The 17,919-nt window shown below is 33.2% G+C and overlaps 1 protein-coding gene across 3 annotated transcripts in view; it reads left to right on the top strand.

The window, feature by feature from the left end:
- The window catches only part of LOC144318323 (uncharacterized), a 113,444-nt gene that overhangs the window by 8,819 nt on the left and 86,706 nt on the right, over positions 1-17,919 (top strand). Inside the window, exons 3-6 of one of the 3 annotated variants that reach the window (XM_077905160.1) lie at positions 2,906-2,950; positions 3,842-3,942; positions 5,257-5,365; positions 5,766-5,931. In XM_077905160.1, coding sequence (XP_077761286.1) covers positions 2,906-2,950; positions 3,842-3,942; positions 5,257-5,268 — 158 coding nt within the window. In that variant the 3' untranslated portion in view covers positions 5,269-5,365; positions 5,766-5,931. Of the gene's footprint in view, positions 1-2,905; positions 2,951-3,841; positions 3,943-5,256; positions 5,366-5,765; positions 5,932-8,112; positions 9,036-17,919 lie in introns of those variants that run through there. The other 2 variants (XM_077905159.1, XM_077905158.1) reach the window with 2 other exon arrangements.

Below are 17,919 nucleotides of genomic sequence, written 5' to 3'. Positions count from 1 at the left end.
CAGGCCCATTCTGAGATATTTCAGATGTCAAAAGTTAAGTCAAATTTTGTGGCCTGACCTCAGGACCAATAACATTTTTGCCTTTAATGTGGAAGTGTGTTTTGAAATTGAAAAATAACAAAACAAAACAAAACAAAAATATTCCCAAAAATATTTACAAGGGATTTTTTGGATTTAACTAATTTTTAAACTAGATATTGTAAATTTACCTAAAATAATCATTCTCTGCATTGTATGCAGTTAAGTGGTTGGCCTATATATATAGTCTGTGGTTCCCAGTAAAACTATCTCAAATTAAGCTAACAGTGAGATAAATGGGGGTAGAACATTAGAGAAAATAATAATGGAACATTGAATGGAAAGTGACAGAAACCAAGGATTTGATTACTTTCTTAAACATACCTAGTTTGAGATTATTTAATCTGGTATATTAAGTCTTGCTTCCAAGAGGTTTTTTTTTTTTTTTCTTTTTTTTTATATCTGCCATCTGAATCATTAAATTTCCCCCCTTCCTCAGGAATAATTTCCCTGTTTTTCCTATTTATGCTGAGCCTCAGATTTGTGTATAAACTTGACTGCACAGGGAGTTGGATATCAGATATGAGGGCAAAATTGGGCCCATAATGGGTATTGAAATAAAAAGAATAATGAATTGAAAACCTGTGTACTTAAATGTGTGTTTTCCATTTCTGACTGAAAATGCTTCTCAAATGAAAGCCAATTTTCTTTTTATGAACTGAACTCATAATTAGGCACTTGAATTATAATAGTCATAGAAATGGTAGTTATAATATAGACGTATTACATTTGATTAGATTTTGCACAAGGGAAATTCTCCTTTGTATTAACTGGGCATTTAATTCCAGCTTCACAGAAGGTAACTTTGAAATTGTAGGCTGTGGACTGTGCCCTGCTCAAACGCTCTGGCTTGGTCATGGCAGCCCATGGAGCATCAGGGCCAGCCACTGAAGACTGTTTGATGCGAAAATTGTCATTTCAATTTTTCTGGGTTTCATTTTAAATTCCTTTTTTAATAGTGTGGTTCCATTGTCCATGGCATAAATCTGGGGGCAAGATTTGCATTTAGAATGCTATCAAATACACTGTTCCTTCGGGTATACGAAGGAGGGTACCCTCCACCAATTCACATAAATCAAGATAAGAATACTAAAAGCAAAGCAATTTGATTAGGTACTAAATTCAAAACATTACAAGATTGTGGTCTAACAGCCACTAGGAACTTAAGTCATCCTGCATCTATAGCATTGTCTAGTGTGGAAAATTAAAATGACACTTTTAAGAGATAAAGGCAATCTTATTCCTATTGAGCTTTAGGGTTCATGCCAGTTTATCTTGGTTATGAGGTGTAATGTAATATTATATACACATCTACTATAAACATTCGGACTTTTATAGACATGTCAAATGGGTACCACTTGATGTAAAATAAAATAAATTACAACCTTGTAAAAAGTTCCATGGTTTACTCTAACCAGAGGTACACTCTTTCTCCACCCTTTCTGCCATCTTAAATCCCCAGGAGAAACTGAAGAGAAACAACTGTAAATTGTACTTTAAGGGTTGTCAGAGCAAAATAATGTATAGTTTTCCAATGCCAGGGATCAAAATCTACCTCTGCTTTTTGTTACGAGATAATATCGTCAAAGTTTACATATTACAAATGAATAAATCCTCTGAAGCTTTTCAAGCTTATATTTAGGAAATGTGTCTATGGAAGTTTCTTTTCAGAAGTCTTACAAAAATCTTATGTATGTTGAGTTTGCCACGAAAATATGTGTTTCTTATTTCAATTGTTATCCTAAGTCCACAATTTCCTTGCATTTCTAAAACAGATATTAAAATAATACATCTAGAATGTAGATTAGGAGCCTTCTTTTTTCAATGTGTCTTCTTTAAAGCTAACATGATTTTTTTCTCATCTCATATTCTGTCAATGACACTGCTGTGGGCTTGATTTCTTTTTCTTTTTCTTTCTTTTTTTTATGTGTAGGAGATGTTTGGCAAGTAATAGCATTCCTTTCCTATCAAGTTTTACAGCTTTTATATAGCCAGAACAACCCATTTAAACTCATATTCATTCTATACATACTCACTTTTAGTGATATTTCTTCTTTGTATGCCCTCTTATAATTAGGAAGAAGGCCCCGAAGGGCCCAATTAGCCAACATGTGAATGTAATTATAACTCTTGACTTTTTTTTTTCTTTTTTTCTCCTTGTATGTATGTCTGTGTAGTATATAGCATAAACTACTTGGGAAAAAAATCCAACCAGGAATAAATTACATATTGAGTTTTTAGCTAATTTATGGCAAACATTCATCATGGTTGCCTAAGAGACACCGTTTCCTTTCACCTATATTGAAAAACAGTAGGAAGGGTGGACCTGCCTTTCATAGCGAGCTCCCTCTCACCTTTGGAAGTTGATCCAAACAACCAAACTTCCAGTCAACCCTGCGCCCAGTGCCCAGTGTCAAGTCATCGTGTAAGCCTGCCACTAGAGGGATTCTTAAGGGGGCTGAAGTTTGAGTGGTGAATTTGTGAAAGACGTGTGATCAGCTAGCATTGTTTTAAAGAAGACAATTTATAGCTTCAGGAAGTTAAGGTCTGAGGAAAGAATTGAAACTTTACTGTTGCATAGTATTAATTCTCAGGACCAAGTTTCCCAGTGTGATTGCCTTGGAACAAGGTCTACAAAGGCCATCCCAGGCACCAACAGACACCACTCTGAGATAGTCCTTGCTCTCATATTTAAGAGCTTCTTTCTTCTCTTGGGGCTATTAAACTTGTTCTCAATACGTGGTGCATTTCCAGAGACCGTGTTTCTCATTATGAAATAATGCATTTTCAATATATTGGAGATTAACCAAGGAATGTTTCGTCTCAGGTTATACTGAACATGCAAGTGGGATGACCCAAGTAAATGTTTCGTGTAAGTGCCTTTACTTTTATAACATGAATGTATAACTTATATTAACACTAGCATCTTGTACCAGGGCCACTAGGTACGACTATGCAAATTGTTCACTGTATTAACCCAGAAAGGACCCTTGCTGTAAACTCTGATGGTAATCAGAGGTCTGAAATATGGTAACTTGGGCTTCTACTCTGAGCTTGTGTACTAATTTTCTTGTTTTTATTCCCAATTAGAATCATCTGTCGCCCTAATCTGTCACTAAATTTACTTGTTCACGTTTTATTCCTATTTTGTCTGTCTTATATAGGCTATAATGGTAACACATTATCACATTTATCCTCCTAATAACTCTTGAAACCAGATTTTAGTACTACTCTTATTTTAGAGGTAAGAAAACAAAAGCTTTCAAGGATACAGCTTTTAAATTGGGGAGCCGGAATTTTTAACCCAGTCTTTCTGACTTCAGAGCTAGGGACCTTCATTATCAATTCACAGACAAACTACAGTTACATTCTAAACAACAGCTATGCATAAATATAGTCTTTCCTCTGCCATATTATCTTCTGGGCCTTGGCCACATGCTTCGCTCTTTTGTTGCCTGCTTCCAACTTCTTCCTACTGCCTGTTAACCAGTCAGATTTCCCATCTATCTGACTTGCTCTACTAACTCTTAGTTGAAATAGATGGAAGTTTTATGGAAAGAAAACACTTAGGAAATCCAGGCCCATCCTGCCTAGTAAAAGAAATCTTAAACCATGTCAAAATTTATATATTACTAGGACCACATCTTAGGAAATGTGGATCAATATTAACAAATCTGTTATGGGTTCACTCATATCTGGAAAGGTTTAGTTTACTTTACTTTAGCCTGGCTGAATTACCTGTTGACTCCTTGTTACTGTTTAGGTGATGCAGCTCCTCGAAATCTACAAATTCAGCATGAGGCTCTTACAAATAGTAAAGGATGTTGGCTTATGGTAGAGGCTCCTCCTGAGACTACAGAAGAGGTATGTTCAAGTGAAAGGTGGGAAAATTGCAGATGTCTCAGAAAGTTAAGGGAATGTTACAATTGGAATAGGTAGAGAAAACATGAGTGTAATAATAAGAAAAAAAATCTTGAGGTTTTATGGCTGGCAACTAAAAATAAGTTCTGAGAAACCAAACATACTGACCTAACTAACAAAGAAGAAAAACTTACCTGTTCAGGTAAAGATGTCTTTAGTGTGACTTTATACACTCTATATTAAATCAATTTAAACAGTATTAACTGGGCAATAAAACAATACCAAAATTATGATAAGGTCTGGTATAGATAATCTGAAAACTTCAGAGTATAAAAATATTTATGGAAGAAGTGTTTTATAAATTAAGCATCCTAATAAGGATAGTATTCTGAGAGGTCATAGAAGACTTAAAAAGAAAATGTGGACTGAAGTAAGGCCCCCAGCACCATTTTACTTAGTATGAAATCATGTTTTCTGTTGAAAAATGTGTGTGGTACAATTCTGTGGCCTGCTAGGTACTATTTTTTTCCTGATAAATCATATAATACCATATTATTTTAATATTAATTTGATTTATTTTATCTTTTATGCTTTGGGAATACCTGCATAGTATCTTAGTTTTAAAACAAGATAAATAGCTAACTATCAGCACATGACTTGAACCTTTACCCAGGTGTAAATATTAAAATAGGAATATATCAGCATTCAACTAACATGGTTGTCTGCTACATTATTATCCAATTAAAACCTTGTATATTTTTGTTCTTTATCAATGACTAAAACTCAGTAATTAAGAAATTTTATCAAATGGCTGATTGCTTAAACCCTAGAACTCTAGAAATCCAGGCCATATAAAATGTGAATTTTAAAGAGTAGTTTCATAATTTTGTGTGCAACAATAATGAATAGGTTCTACAGACCACTGATGTTAGGAATTAATGAAAGACAAGAAGCAAATTAGAAGAGATGCATAGATAAAAACATATGTTGATGTAGAGGCAGGAGTCATTTCAAATAGAAGGAACAGGATGAGACTGATGCTTTTAGGGGAACTACACCAGATTTTTATATCAATCTGCCCTCACTTGCACAGCTGGTCTGCAACAGCAGTCAGCAAGAGGTTTATTTCAGAGACTGAACTTGAAAGTGCAGGCATTTGAGCTAGCAATGAAAAGTGTACCCCAACCCCCAAAGATAACAGTATTTTTATTGATTGATTGATTGATTGAGAGAAACAGAGAGGTGGAGGAAGGGTCAGAAGGAGAGGGAGAGAGGGAGGATCTTAACTGACCCAGGGCTTGATCTCATGACCCTTAGATGATGACCTGAGCCAAAATCAAGAGTCAGACACTTAACCAACTGAACCACCTAGGTGCCAAAGATAATGGCATTTCTGAAAGAGGAGGAAATTCCTACAGAAATCAAGGTATCATTACTCCCAACCCAGTAGCACTTCATGCTTTTCCCCAAATCACTATAAAAATCATCCAAAGGGAACATACTAGCATGAATTACTAAAACAAATGTTATAGATCATAATCCAAGAAGATGAAAAAAAAAAGAATTTGAGAGAGAATGCATAAGATAAATATTGGTGTGCAAAGAGACCAATAAAACTAACAGTTAAAGCCAAACACTTGTTGATGCATAATATTAAAACACTGAAACAATATAAAACTAAAATACCAGATAGTATAAGCATTGAAATATTGGGACAAGAAAAAAGGAAATTGAAAGCTGTTTTTCTGTGGTAAATACATCTAGTGAAAGGAAAAAAATCTAAATAGTTATAAAATATGACTAAATAAGTGTGTTAAATATTAAAGGATGATGATCTTCAGAAGAAATTATGTGAATATTACACTTATCTCAAATCCCTGGAATAAAAAATAAAGAATAAATACTAAGAAGAATAGAAGAAACAAGCCCTAATTAATTATATTATTAATGGTCAAAAATGTGAAGAGTGCAAATACTACTTGAAATGAGAGAGACTCCTAAAATGTATGTTGCAGGTAAGGGGGGGTGGGGTGGGGAGGATAATCAATAACAAACAGAACCAATGATCAATTCCAGTTACATAGTACTTATAAGAGAGAAACACACTTAAGAATACAAAAAAACATTATATTTAAAGAGATGGAAAAGTATATGTCAAACAAATAAAAACAAAGAGAAGCAAACAAAGAATTATTAATTCCAGGCAAAATAGAAACCGTGGTGAAATTTTGAATACATTTTGAATTCCGTAGACAATATCTGTTATTTTTCCTTCCACCTAAAGAATGACCTTTTATTTTTCTTTCAGTTCTAGACAACCAGTGGTATCTTTTATCAGTTTTTGTTGATCTGAAAGTTTATTTTATCTTTATTTTAAAGAGTATTTTTATTGGGTATACAAATCTCAATTGGTAATTATTTCCTTGAAACATAAGCAAAACTCATTCCACTATTCTCTGATGTTTTGTTATTGTTGAGACATCACATGCTAACCATATTGTTGCTCCTTTAAGGTAATGTGTGATTTTCCATCCTTTAGCTGCTTCTATTTTTTTTTTTCAGTTTTAATCATTTTGTTATTATATGGCTAGGTATTGTTTTCTTTTATATTTGTACTTTAGAATATTAGAGACCTTCTACAAACTGTGTTTATTGCTTAAATTGTGTTTATTGACCTTTTTTTTTTTAATTTGGGGGTATTCTTTCTTCAAATATTCTTTCAGTTCCATTCACAAATGGATTCCAGTTGTCCATTGGTTAGCATATTGGAGAAATGTCTCACTTGTCATTTATACTCTTACAATTTTAAACTTACTCTTTTTTAAATTCATTTTTATCCCCTTTACTTCAGTTTGTATTGAAATATCTTGTTTGCTGATTTTGTGTTCTGCTCTGTCCAATATGCTGTTAAACCTTTTTTTTGAGTTCTTATTTTAATTTATTGTACTTCTTAGTCTAGAATTCTCATTTTTCTAGTTGATGTTCTCTTGTTAAATTTCTGTATTTTCCCCTACCTTTCTCTCTCTCTCTCTCACTTACATACATTTACACACACACACACACACACACACCCCATATTTCTATAGCCCTGTTTCTTTGCTCTTCGATAATTTTTTTAAATTAAATACTGTGTATTATATATAAAACTTACTGAGGATCAAGATGATGTCATTGTGCTCTAGTGAGTTTCTGTTCTTTCTATTGTTAGGTAGAATGAGGCTGATCAACTGAATCCATTCAAAGACAAAAGCTAAGACAAGGCCAGTTATGATTTTGGTTTTCCCCAGGATCCATCTCTCCTCAGCTAACATGTACTCGCAGGTGACAGTCATTCAGAGCTTTCAACTGAGAACCTATTGTGTTTGCTTGAGTTTCTTACCTGGCTGTTTCTAAATTCTAATCTGAATTTCTTTAGAAGGAAAAGTGTTTTTTTTCTGATTAGCTGTTTGGCCTTTTGTCTCTCTAGTTTTAGACTTTGACAAATGTCTTGGAAGAAATCTGCCTGTGTGTCAAGCCCAGTTTTCTTCCCACCATTCTGCTGGCATCTTGGCCAGTGTTTTGTATGTTCAGCCTTCAAAGATCATCATAAACTGCTGTTTTTTCTGTCTCCCAGCAGTGGCCATTTGCCCAAGCAAAGTACATATTCTCAGATTTATTTCCTGCACTCAGTTTTGGCAATTCCCCAGAGAAAAATGCAGCTACAGAAACTCAGTTCAATTCTTTCAGTTCTCCTCTCCTTAGGATCTTGGCTCTGTAATTCTTATTGTTTTCAACAGCAATGCAGTCTGCATTCTGTCTGGCTTATTTTTAGTTGCTTCAGTTGGCTTGTTTGTCCACCACATGCTCCTTTAATCTTTCTAGAAGTAAAACCCTTTGAACAAGTTTTCTTCAAAAAAGTGTATATTTACATATATACAAATTATATATATGTATATATACATATATATACAATTATATATATTATATGTATATATATAACTTGTTAAATGTCTATTGAATTACATACTATTTTATTTATTCCTTACAATAAATTTTAGGAGTATATATAATTTGTATAATTGTTTTCATTTTTAGTATATGAATTGAAATTACTTCCCAATCTACATAGTCTCTGCAAAGCAGATTTTGAAATCATCTTACTGTTTATGAAGAGAAACCCTGTGCTTTTCCTAGGGTTTTCCTAGGGATCATCCCTGTGATCAAGAATATCACATTTCTTGATGCTGATGAAAGTGAAGGAAAAGTAGAGAACCTTCAGAAGCCTGATGTCAAAGATGTTTGTGACTCTTTAAAAATTTTGCACATACCCCATGGACCAATTCTGTGATGCCATTCTCTCTAATCTCTAAGTAAATGTACTGGAGTAGTTGGAGCCAACCAGCTATAGGAAAAAAAAATGTGGGAAATATATCACCATAGTGGTATCATACAGAACATGGATTGAGGATTATTTAATGTGCTGAGCTCTCTACATGTATTAACATGTTTAAAACTTCCAGTAACCTGATGGCCTGAATCCCTTTTTATTCTTATTTTGCTAAGGTTGCAACCAAGCCTCAGAAGATAATAGGGTGAATGACTTAACTTCAAAGCCTGGATATTATCCATTGTATATACTGCCTCAAAAGTGAGAAATGATTCTTTTTCTTGTTTGGGAAGCAAAAGCACACAAAATTAGAGAAGAGAACCATGGAGACAAATTTTTGTTAGAATCTCTCAGTGACTAAATTTAAAAATTTTAACTCATGTATATGTGGAGTCTAAAAAAGTTGAACTTATAAGAAACAAAGAGTAAAATAGTGCTTATTAGGAGATTGGGTGGGGGATGATAGAAGTGATGATGTTTAAGGGTACATATTTGTAATAAGTAACAAGCCATAAAGATCTAATGCACAGCATAATAAATATGAACAGTGATATTCCACTATCATTTTGTAATGTGATAAATATCACTACATGGGCAATCATATTACAATATATAGATTATCAAAGCAATAGGCTTATACCTTACACTTACCCAGTGTTACACATCAAATTTATTTTTTAAAAAAGACAGGGACACCTGGGTGGCTCAGCGGTTGAGCATCTGCTTTGGCTCAGGGTGTGATCCCAGGACTCCTGGGGGGATTGGGATATGGATTGAGTCCCCCATTGGGTTCCCTGCGGGAAGCCCACTTCTCCCTCTGCCCATGTCTCCTCCTCTCTGTGTCTCTCATGAATAAATAAATAAAATCTTTATTTCTTTAAAGAACATAATTTGGATTAAATATACATCTTTTTTTTTTGGATTAAATATAAATCTTATCAAGCCATTATTTAATTTAGAAGTTTCTAAATTCTATGGAAAAGGATATATAGTCCCTTACTATAATAAAACTAAGGAAACAATAACAATAATAATAATAATATTATGAAAATCTTCATGATATTATAAAAATCAATTTTTATTATTGTCATCATCAAAATCTATCTGGGTAAATGATTCAACAATGTTTTATTTTTCATGGTTTGCATTATTAAAAGTCTTTTTCAAAAATACAACGCATTCAGTACATTAAAGTATAATAATATTGCTGGACATCATATGCAAAGATTTTTACATCAATTTGTGAATGAGCAAATAACTAATATATTCTATATTATAGAATAAACTCTAATGATGGGAAATGGCCTATTTATGGTATGATATATTTCCCTTTTCTATGATTTGTATTATTACAAATTGGTTATAATGAATTCATATCTAATGAGTGAAAATAATACTGATTAAGGATCTCCTGTGAGGTACAACAAAGTAAAATTGTAGGGAAAAAAAAATTGTATATCAGAGACATTATGACTGCCCCTTTCCATTTTTATTAAAAATGAAGCTCTGTAGCAGATGGGCTTCAAAGATATTTTAAAGATTTAAGTGCTAATGCGTGGGAGAATTCCAATGCAAACAGTTCCTTTAAAGTACTTCAGTGCATGCTGGGCTGTGGGAGGGACCTGGAGAGGCCTCTTAATCTTGCTTAGATCTTTCCATTAATAGAGTGCTATAAAATTACCTTCAACATGCATGAGAAAAGTGGTCTTACTGGGAGAAGCTTGGCTTCTTCCTGAATTATCTTCCCCTCAACTAAAATTTAGTAAACCATTCTAAATAAGGAAACAACTCCAGCTGCGATGGATGAGTTTCAGTTTGGGATTATTTTATTAAATATTGAATATTTTATTATTTGAAAGCATATGGCATACAAATGTTGAGAATTTCCAAAGAAGCCAGCTTCTCATTGGAATAGCATTCCTTTTTTTTAGCGCATAAACAATTGGTTAAAGTTAAGTATTTAAAATGGAAATATGTTGTTTTTATTTCAGAGCATAGTATCATCACAAAGTTTGAGTCTATATAAATGTCTAAAAAAGTCAATGCAGGCTGACCACAGTCATATTAGGAATCACATGGTAACAATTCTGAGGTCATTAAAATTGATAATCTGTTTTACCTGTTTTACGCTTATGAGCATTCTGCATGTAGCACAAAGACAAGGAGAATTTGATAACCAGTTAACTAATTCAATATGACCAAGAAACCTGATAAAACAGGACAAATTCTATCATTCCTAGAAATCTACTTTTATCCCATGATCAAATTCCACTTCACTTTACCATTTTAGTTCTACAAAACATGACAGAATAATTTCATATGTTAATTTGCTCTTGATCAGGGAAATTTTTTATATTTAAGAATTAGAGTTTTTCATGATATTAGATTGTATCTTTCTTTATATTTTTACTCTAACGTTACACAGTTTAAGTCTAGAGAAAAACAAGTTAAGAAAAGAAATGAAAATTACAGATGTAGTTTTCTGTTTACAATTGAAAAATGTTCTGTTTTTTTCTCTCATTTCCACTTTATCCAATTTTGTAATGAAGAAAGGATGTCCTCTTAGCCATTGTCCAAGTGTCAGTAACCGGGCAGAAAAAGTAGATTTGATATGTCATGATATCAGGCCTCATCCTGTCTATAGCTAGTGGGTATGACCAGCACGGTGAAGTCATTTACTTCCCAGGCTCCCCACCAGAGTAACCTTGCATAACCCAGGTTAACCTTGTATACGTGACATAATTTTGATAGATCACTCAATGTATTTGCAATATAAGAATAATTATATATGTACTGTATTTGTGGATGTGAAATCAGTAATATTTTGAAGGAATTTTTTAAATTCTAAAATCCTATATAGTTATTAGTAGTTATTTCTATGCTGTTACTATGAAAGGCTTTGCTCATATTGGGTCATGGGAAATTATTCTCCCTCTCTGTCTAGTTTACAGCTAGACAACTTTACTCCCCTCCACTTTATTTTATAGAGTGGGGAGTCCAGCTGTGAAAGCCTACACTAAATTAGATGAGTAGAAAAACAAAAATCAGGAATGACATTCTCATTCCATTGTTGCCACCCACCCAACTTATCCCCACCATCACCCCTATTTATAATAAGAGTTTTACTTGGTGAAGTACCCCATAAATCAAATCAAGGATTTACAAGAAGTTTTTTTTTTTTATTTCATAGATTTAAACATAGATTGAATGCTTGCATAAATATTGTACATTTTTTTAATAAAATACTAGCTTAACCAAAATACCATTAAGTAGTACAGAACCAATAAATAAAGCAACATTCCAATCCAGACATATTATTAAGGGAGGAAGCAATCAGATCTATAAAATAGTTCTACGTTGTAGGAGGGTGAACTCTTACAAACCAGATGTTTTAATTTTTGTATGGTCTTTGTATAGCACAGTGTGTTCTAAAGAACTTTACAGTCACTAATTAGAAAAAGCCTCACTTAACCCAGGTACTTTTGTTTCACCCAATTCTGAATGTCATGTGCAATTTAAAGTGCTCAAGCATTGACCTTTAATGGCCTCTGATGAATAATGTCCATCTCTGATTAATGATTTCTTTTGATATCAACAATGCTCGTAAAGTGAAAAAGCAAGATATTTTGCTCTTTTTCATGTGCCAGTCCCTGTTTGTTTGATGTAAATTGAAATTCTTTGAACACTTTGGTTCTTTTCTAGATATGTTGCTATTCCTAATCCTTTATAAAGAAGGCGTGGCATAGACTGTTTTCAGACACTTGTTTTACTATTAAGTTTTATCTCGTGTTGGTGTCTTTATTAGATGTTTAGGATTGAGAAGCCGGTAAATAGAAGAATATACAGAGAGACTCAAAAGAAACAACTAATATTTCCTGAGGAATTCTTCTGAAGACTCATAAAGTAGGAATTATCCTGGTTCCTGTTTTGGAGGTAGTGATGACCTAAAACCGTGAAAGATCATGTCTGAGCGTTCGTCAGTGAGAATGACAACATCATAATGAAAACTGGCTTTGGAATATGTAGACCTAACTTTAGGATTCTTGCTAGCTATCTGGCTCTGGTGAATTATGTAATCTCTCTAAACATTAGTTTCCATGGAATAAGTGAAAGCTAGTGTCATTAATGAACAATTCTAAAGATGATTACACTTTTTTTGCCTTAATCGTGTGTATATATATGTGTGTGTGTATATATATATATATATATATATATATATGTGTGTGTGTGTGTGTGTGTGTATATATATATATGTATATATATACATGTGTCATATTATCTATGGCAGGGGAAATCATCCATCCACTCTGTTTCTCTATCAGTAAAATGACAAGTTCCTTTGAAGGAGCTAACGTCTGCAGGAAGGAAAGTGCTACATAAATTTAGTTATTGCTTGGAGAATGGTAGGAAACAATGCTGTGAAAGTTCAATTAAATCTAACAGTAAGCATGTGCTTTCAGAAAAAACAAAGGATGGTTTTACTAATGTTTTTGCCAGCCATGCAAATGAACAGGGATCCAAGAGCCAATTCTATTAATAATGATGATAATAATAATAGTAATAAATTGGTATATTAGTTTTCTAAAAAAAACACCACAGACTGTGTGACTTAAACAACAGAAATTTATGTTCTCACAGTTCTGGTTTCTTCCAAAGTCTCTCCCCTTGGCTTGAATATGGCTGCCTTCTCTCTGTCCCTACACAGTTGTCCCTAGGTCAGTGTATTTTCTGTGTCCTGTGTCCTGTGTCCTGTAGCCCTACTACAATATGACTATTGGAGCTACACACATATGACTTTATTTTACATTAATTATCTTTTTAAATATCCTGTCTCTCAATATATTCACATTATAAGATACTGAGGTGTAGGAGTTCAACAAATGAATTTTGGGGAGTAACAATTCAGCCTATAACAAATGGTTTTCCACAGAATCCTAAGACTGATAACATTGGGGACAACCTCCTGTGCAACCAAAAGAAGAGAATGTGTTGAGGGGGTAGGTACAAAGAAAGGCAGTTGGGTCAATCAGAGTATCCAGGCTTTTATTCTAGGCTTTTATTTCTTTATATCAATTCAGCCATTTGTTACTAGCTTATATTTATATTTGATCATCATATAATTTTACGCTGTCAATCTCTTTTGCTCCATGATGAAAGTAGTAAGTAGGATACTTGATATGTTTCTCACATGAAAAGAAAACAAGGGGCCAGTGTATGCAGAAGATTGAAAATAGTCCTAAAAGAAATTCTGGCAGACCAATACACGTTTTTATAATAAGAAAACATGGAATTTTGGTTAATGTTGAAAATGAGAACTGTGGATCCATCTTAGGGGTTTGACACACATGAATATGAGAATAAATTGAGAAAATAACAAGTGGTTATTTTGTGCAGGATCATAGATTAAAAACAAACCGAAACAAAATGAAACTCTAAGATGTATTTATTTTAACACTGACTTGGCCAAATACAGCCTTTCTGTTTGTATTCATCAGTGAATTAAATTACCTCTAGTCATGCATTTATAATTTTGCACAAATGAATGATAACATGAGTGCTATGGTGCTACATGTTGTGGTGTTTTTGTTCTTGAATACCTAAACAATGATGAAATAAAGGGGGAAATTTATTCTGCTGAAGGAAGTGATTTTCACTATGTAAAACACTGTGGTATGTCTATGACTATGGATACATTTTAACTCCTTGAACTATAATTTACAATAAACTCTAAAAGCATTAAGAATTTTAATTGCAAACAAATATAGGAAGGAATGGGATATAAAGGGAATATGATTTTTGTAAACTCCTATGCCAAAATCAAATTTAGAATATTATTAGGTGTTTATTCAGGGGATTAAATCATTAGAGATATAAGGGCCCTTTAGTTGACTGGTAAATCAAATATCTCTACTTAATTTCATATGTGAGTTATTTGCATTTTTAATCTTTTCCATATATCATTTTAATCAAAGGTCAATTCAGTGTAGCTATTTGTAAAATGCAAGACAAGAACATTTAAACTATATAGATAATGACTCATAATTAGATGTCTGATGATTATGCCTTTACCTATTTTAAAATGCATCTTTGGAGAAGTTTTAAAAGATACTCTAGGCAATTTATTTTTCACAAAAATTAAGGTTAATGTGACATTAATATACAATCTCAACTCCATAGTTTTTCTGAATTGAACTTTAGATCACTGTGACCATATGTTATAGGCTGAATTATGCCCCTTCCAAAATGCATATGTTGAAGTCCTAATGCCCAGTACCTTTGGCGTTTGATGTCTTTAGAAATCAAACCAATTGCAAATGTAATTGGTTACATTAAAACGGGGTCATACTGGAGTATGGGATAGTCCCTAATTCAATACGACAGTGTACATGCCAAAGGCAGAAGTTCGGACATCAGTACATATACAGGGAGAGCAAAATGTGAACATAAAGATGGCCATCTATAAGCCAAGGAAAGAGGCTTAGAATGAATCGTTTATTCACAGTCTTCAGAAGTAACCAACCTGGCCAACACTCTTGAGTTTCGAATTTGAGTCACCGGTACTATGAGACAAATTTCTATTGCATAAAGCCACTCAGTTTGTTGTGCTTTGTTATAACAGACTGGCAAAATAATACACTATATCTCTAGTCTTGCAATTTTATTTTTTTTAATTATTTATTAGAGAGAGAGTGGATGTGGGGGAGGGGCAGAGGGAAAGAGAGAGAAAGAGAGAGAGAATCTCCAGCCCACTCTGCACTGAGCACAGAGCCCCATGTGGGGCTCAATCCCACAACCCTGAGATCATGACCTGAGCTGAAAGCAAGAGTTGGATGCTTAATGAACTGAGCCACCCAGATGCCACAGCCTTCCAATTTTATTTTTAATTGAAGAACACTTAGTGTGAAGACACTCACCAATGATACAGTCTTTTGCCAAGTTTCTTTATGCTTGTGAAGGGGTCTTGCTAGTATGTCACAACATTGAAACAGGAATATTTCTTAAATATTTTCGGCTTTGAAAAGTAGTTATTAATTATAGTTATGTTTCTAATGACAAAACAAAATTAAATGAATAGTATTGAAGATGTAAACAATTCATCTAGGAAAGAATCAACTATGAGCTATCAAAAGCTATACTCCATACATACTTGCAAATAGAAAGACTTCAATTTCTTCCTTGTGATCTACTTTTATAAAATGTTTTAAAAAGTCAAACTTCACAGTCAGAGTTCTTTAGGGTGGTGGCTATGATGTTTATTATACTATAGTGTTAGACAAACCTCTTCATATTCTTAAGGCTAAAGTGAGAAAGTGAACATAAACATATTTAACTTGAAAGAAGATTCTGAGAAGTAAATCGAGTGATCTAAGAAAGTACCTGAATTTTTAAATTGACACACTCATTTTTTGAAGCATAATTTATATAGAAAATGTGTAAATCTTAAGTGTACAACTTGACAGATATTTACCTCTGCATACACCTAGTTCCGGGTAAAAACATAGAACACTTCTGTCATTCCAGAAAGTCCTTTATGTCTATTCCTATTTAATTACCACTATTTTGACTTCTTATTTATTTATTTATTTATTTATTTATTTATTTAGTTTTTTAAATTAATTTATTCTTAAGGAATCTCTACACCCAGAGTGGAGCTTACACCTACAACCCCAAGATCCAGTGTTGGAAGCTCTACTGACTGAGCCAGCCAGGTGCCCCTTGACTTTTTAAATCAGATTAGTTTTGCCCATTCATGAATTTTATGCAAATGAAACCATACCATCTCTTCCGATGGTATGGTTTGCTCAACATAACTTTGCTCAACATAAAGTCTATGAGATTCATCCATGTTGTATATGTAAGTGATTTTTTATTACTGTATAATATTCCGTTTATGAATTAACCACAATGTCTGTTCATTTACGTGCTGATTATAGAACTAAACATGAGAAAAAGAAACCAAAAACTTTCCAGAAGGAAAAGGAGACTATCTTTATGACTTTAGACTAGGAAACTATATCTTTATTTATTTTTATTTTTAAAGATTTTATTTATTCATTCATAGACACACAGAGAGAGAGGCAGAGGGAGCAGCAGGCTCCACGCAGGGAGCCCTATGCGGGACTCGATTCCGGGTCTCCAGGATCACACCCCAGGCTGCAAGCGGTGCCAAACCGCTGTGCCACTGGGGCTGCCCTTGTTTGTTTGTTTGTTTGTTTGTTTGTTTGTTTGTTTTTTAAAGAGGAAAATATATCTTTAAATGGAAGAACATATTAATGATTTAAGGAAATTAACTTGAGTTCCATTAAAATTAAGATCTCTTTTTATCAAATATACATCATTTAAAAATGAACAAACAGATCGCATCCTGAAAGAAGATTTTTCACAATACACAGAACTGAAAAATTACTAACTATATAAATAACTCTTATAATCAATAAGAAATAGGTGGATGACTCAGTTAAAAAATTGACAATACTAGAGCAGGCAATTCTCAAAATAACATTCAAATAGCCTATAATCATATGAGAAGGGTCTGACATTACTCAACAAAGGAAATGTGATGTAAAACCATAATGATGCACCATTTCATACTCATCAGAATAGACAAAATTTTAGAAAGACTGTCAATACCATCTATTGGAGAGGAAGTGGAGTAACTGGAACTCTCATATACTATTGATCAGATGATAAATTGATTTGGAAAACTGTTTGATATTACCTTCTGAAGTTAGATATATGCCTACCCTATGACCCAACAATCACACTCTTAGGTATATTTCAAAAGGATATCGGTATATATGTTTTCCAGAAGATATGTATAACAATGCTTACATAATTTATAACTCCAAACTGGAAACATAATTTATAACTCCAAACTAGAAACAAAATACTCATCGGAAGGGAAAGGATAAATAAAATGTGGCATAGAATAATCATTAGTAATTACCACTACTATTATCATGCCTTTGTGTTTTCTCCAAATTTATAGTTTCTGATTAGATGTCATATTTTTGTTCCAAATGTGTACCTTTTCACATTTATTCATTGGGTAAGCAGAGCTAGAGCTGAAAATAAGTCATTTAGACAGATTATTATGTTGGAAGGAGAGAAGGCCTTTGATAAATATCTGTACATCAAAAATTATAGCTAACCTCTTTCTCCATGCCTTCATTTCCTAAATCTACTTTAGTGTGTTTCTTTCACAAATTAACAGCATCCTTCTAGAGATTTATATTATGTTTTCAGTAGTTGTAAGATCCTTTGCAACTGGAATTGCTCAAAATGTGAGTTTCTAGTACATAGTAGATATGTAGGAATGAAATGAGATTAGGTGAGAGGAAAAGCAAATAAAGGAAGGGGAAAGTTCTCTTTTTGTTAATAGTATTTTTTTTGTTTTTGTTTTTTTACTATCTAGCTATAGAGTTAAATTCTTATTTGAAAGAAAAGAAACACTAAAGTGTTATATACCGGATGTTGGGTGAGCTACTCAATTGTTGAAGTTTTAAACAATCCGCCTTGCCAGTATCCTATGGGAATTTAATGATTTCCATCCCTACTAATTTATCTAATTCCTATTTCTTATTTCAGGTTTTTGCTCCAGTGAACTCTAAGAG

This window comes from Canis aureus, chromosome 8, assembly GCF_053574225.1.
Source record: "Canis aureus isolate CA01 chromosome 8, VMU_Caureus_v.1.0, whole genome shotgun sequence".
Classification (NCBI taxonomy): Eukaryota; Metazoa; Chordata; class Mammalia; order Carnivora; family Canidae; genus Canis; species Canis aureus.
This window is presented reverse-complemented; position numbering and strand designations above follow the sequence as displayed.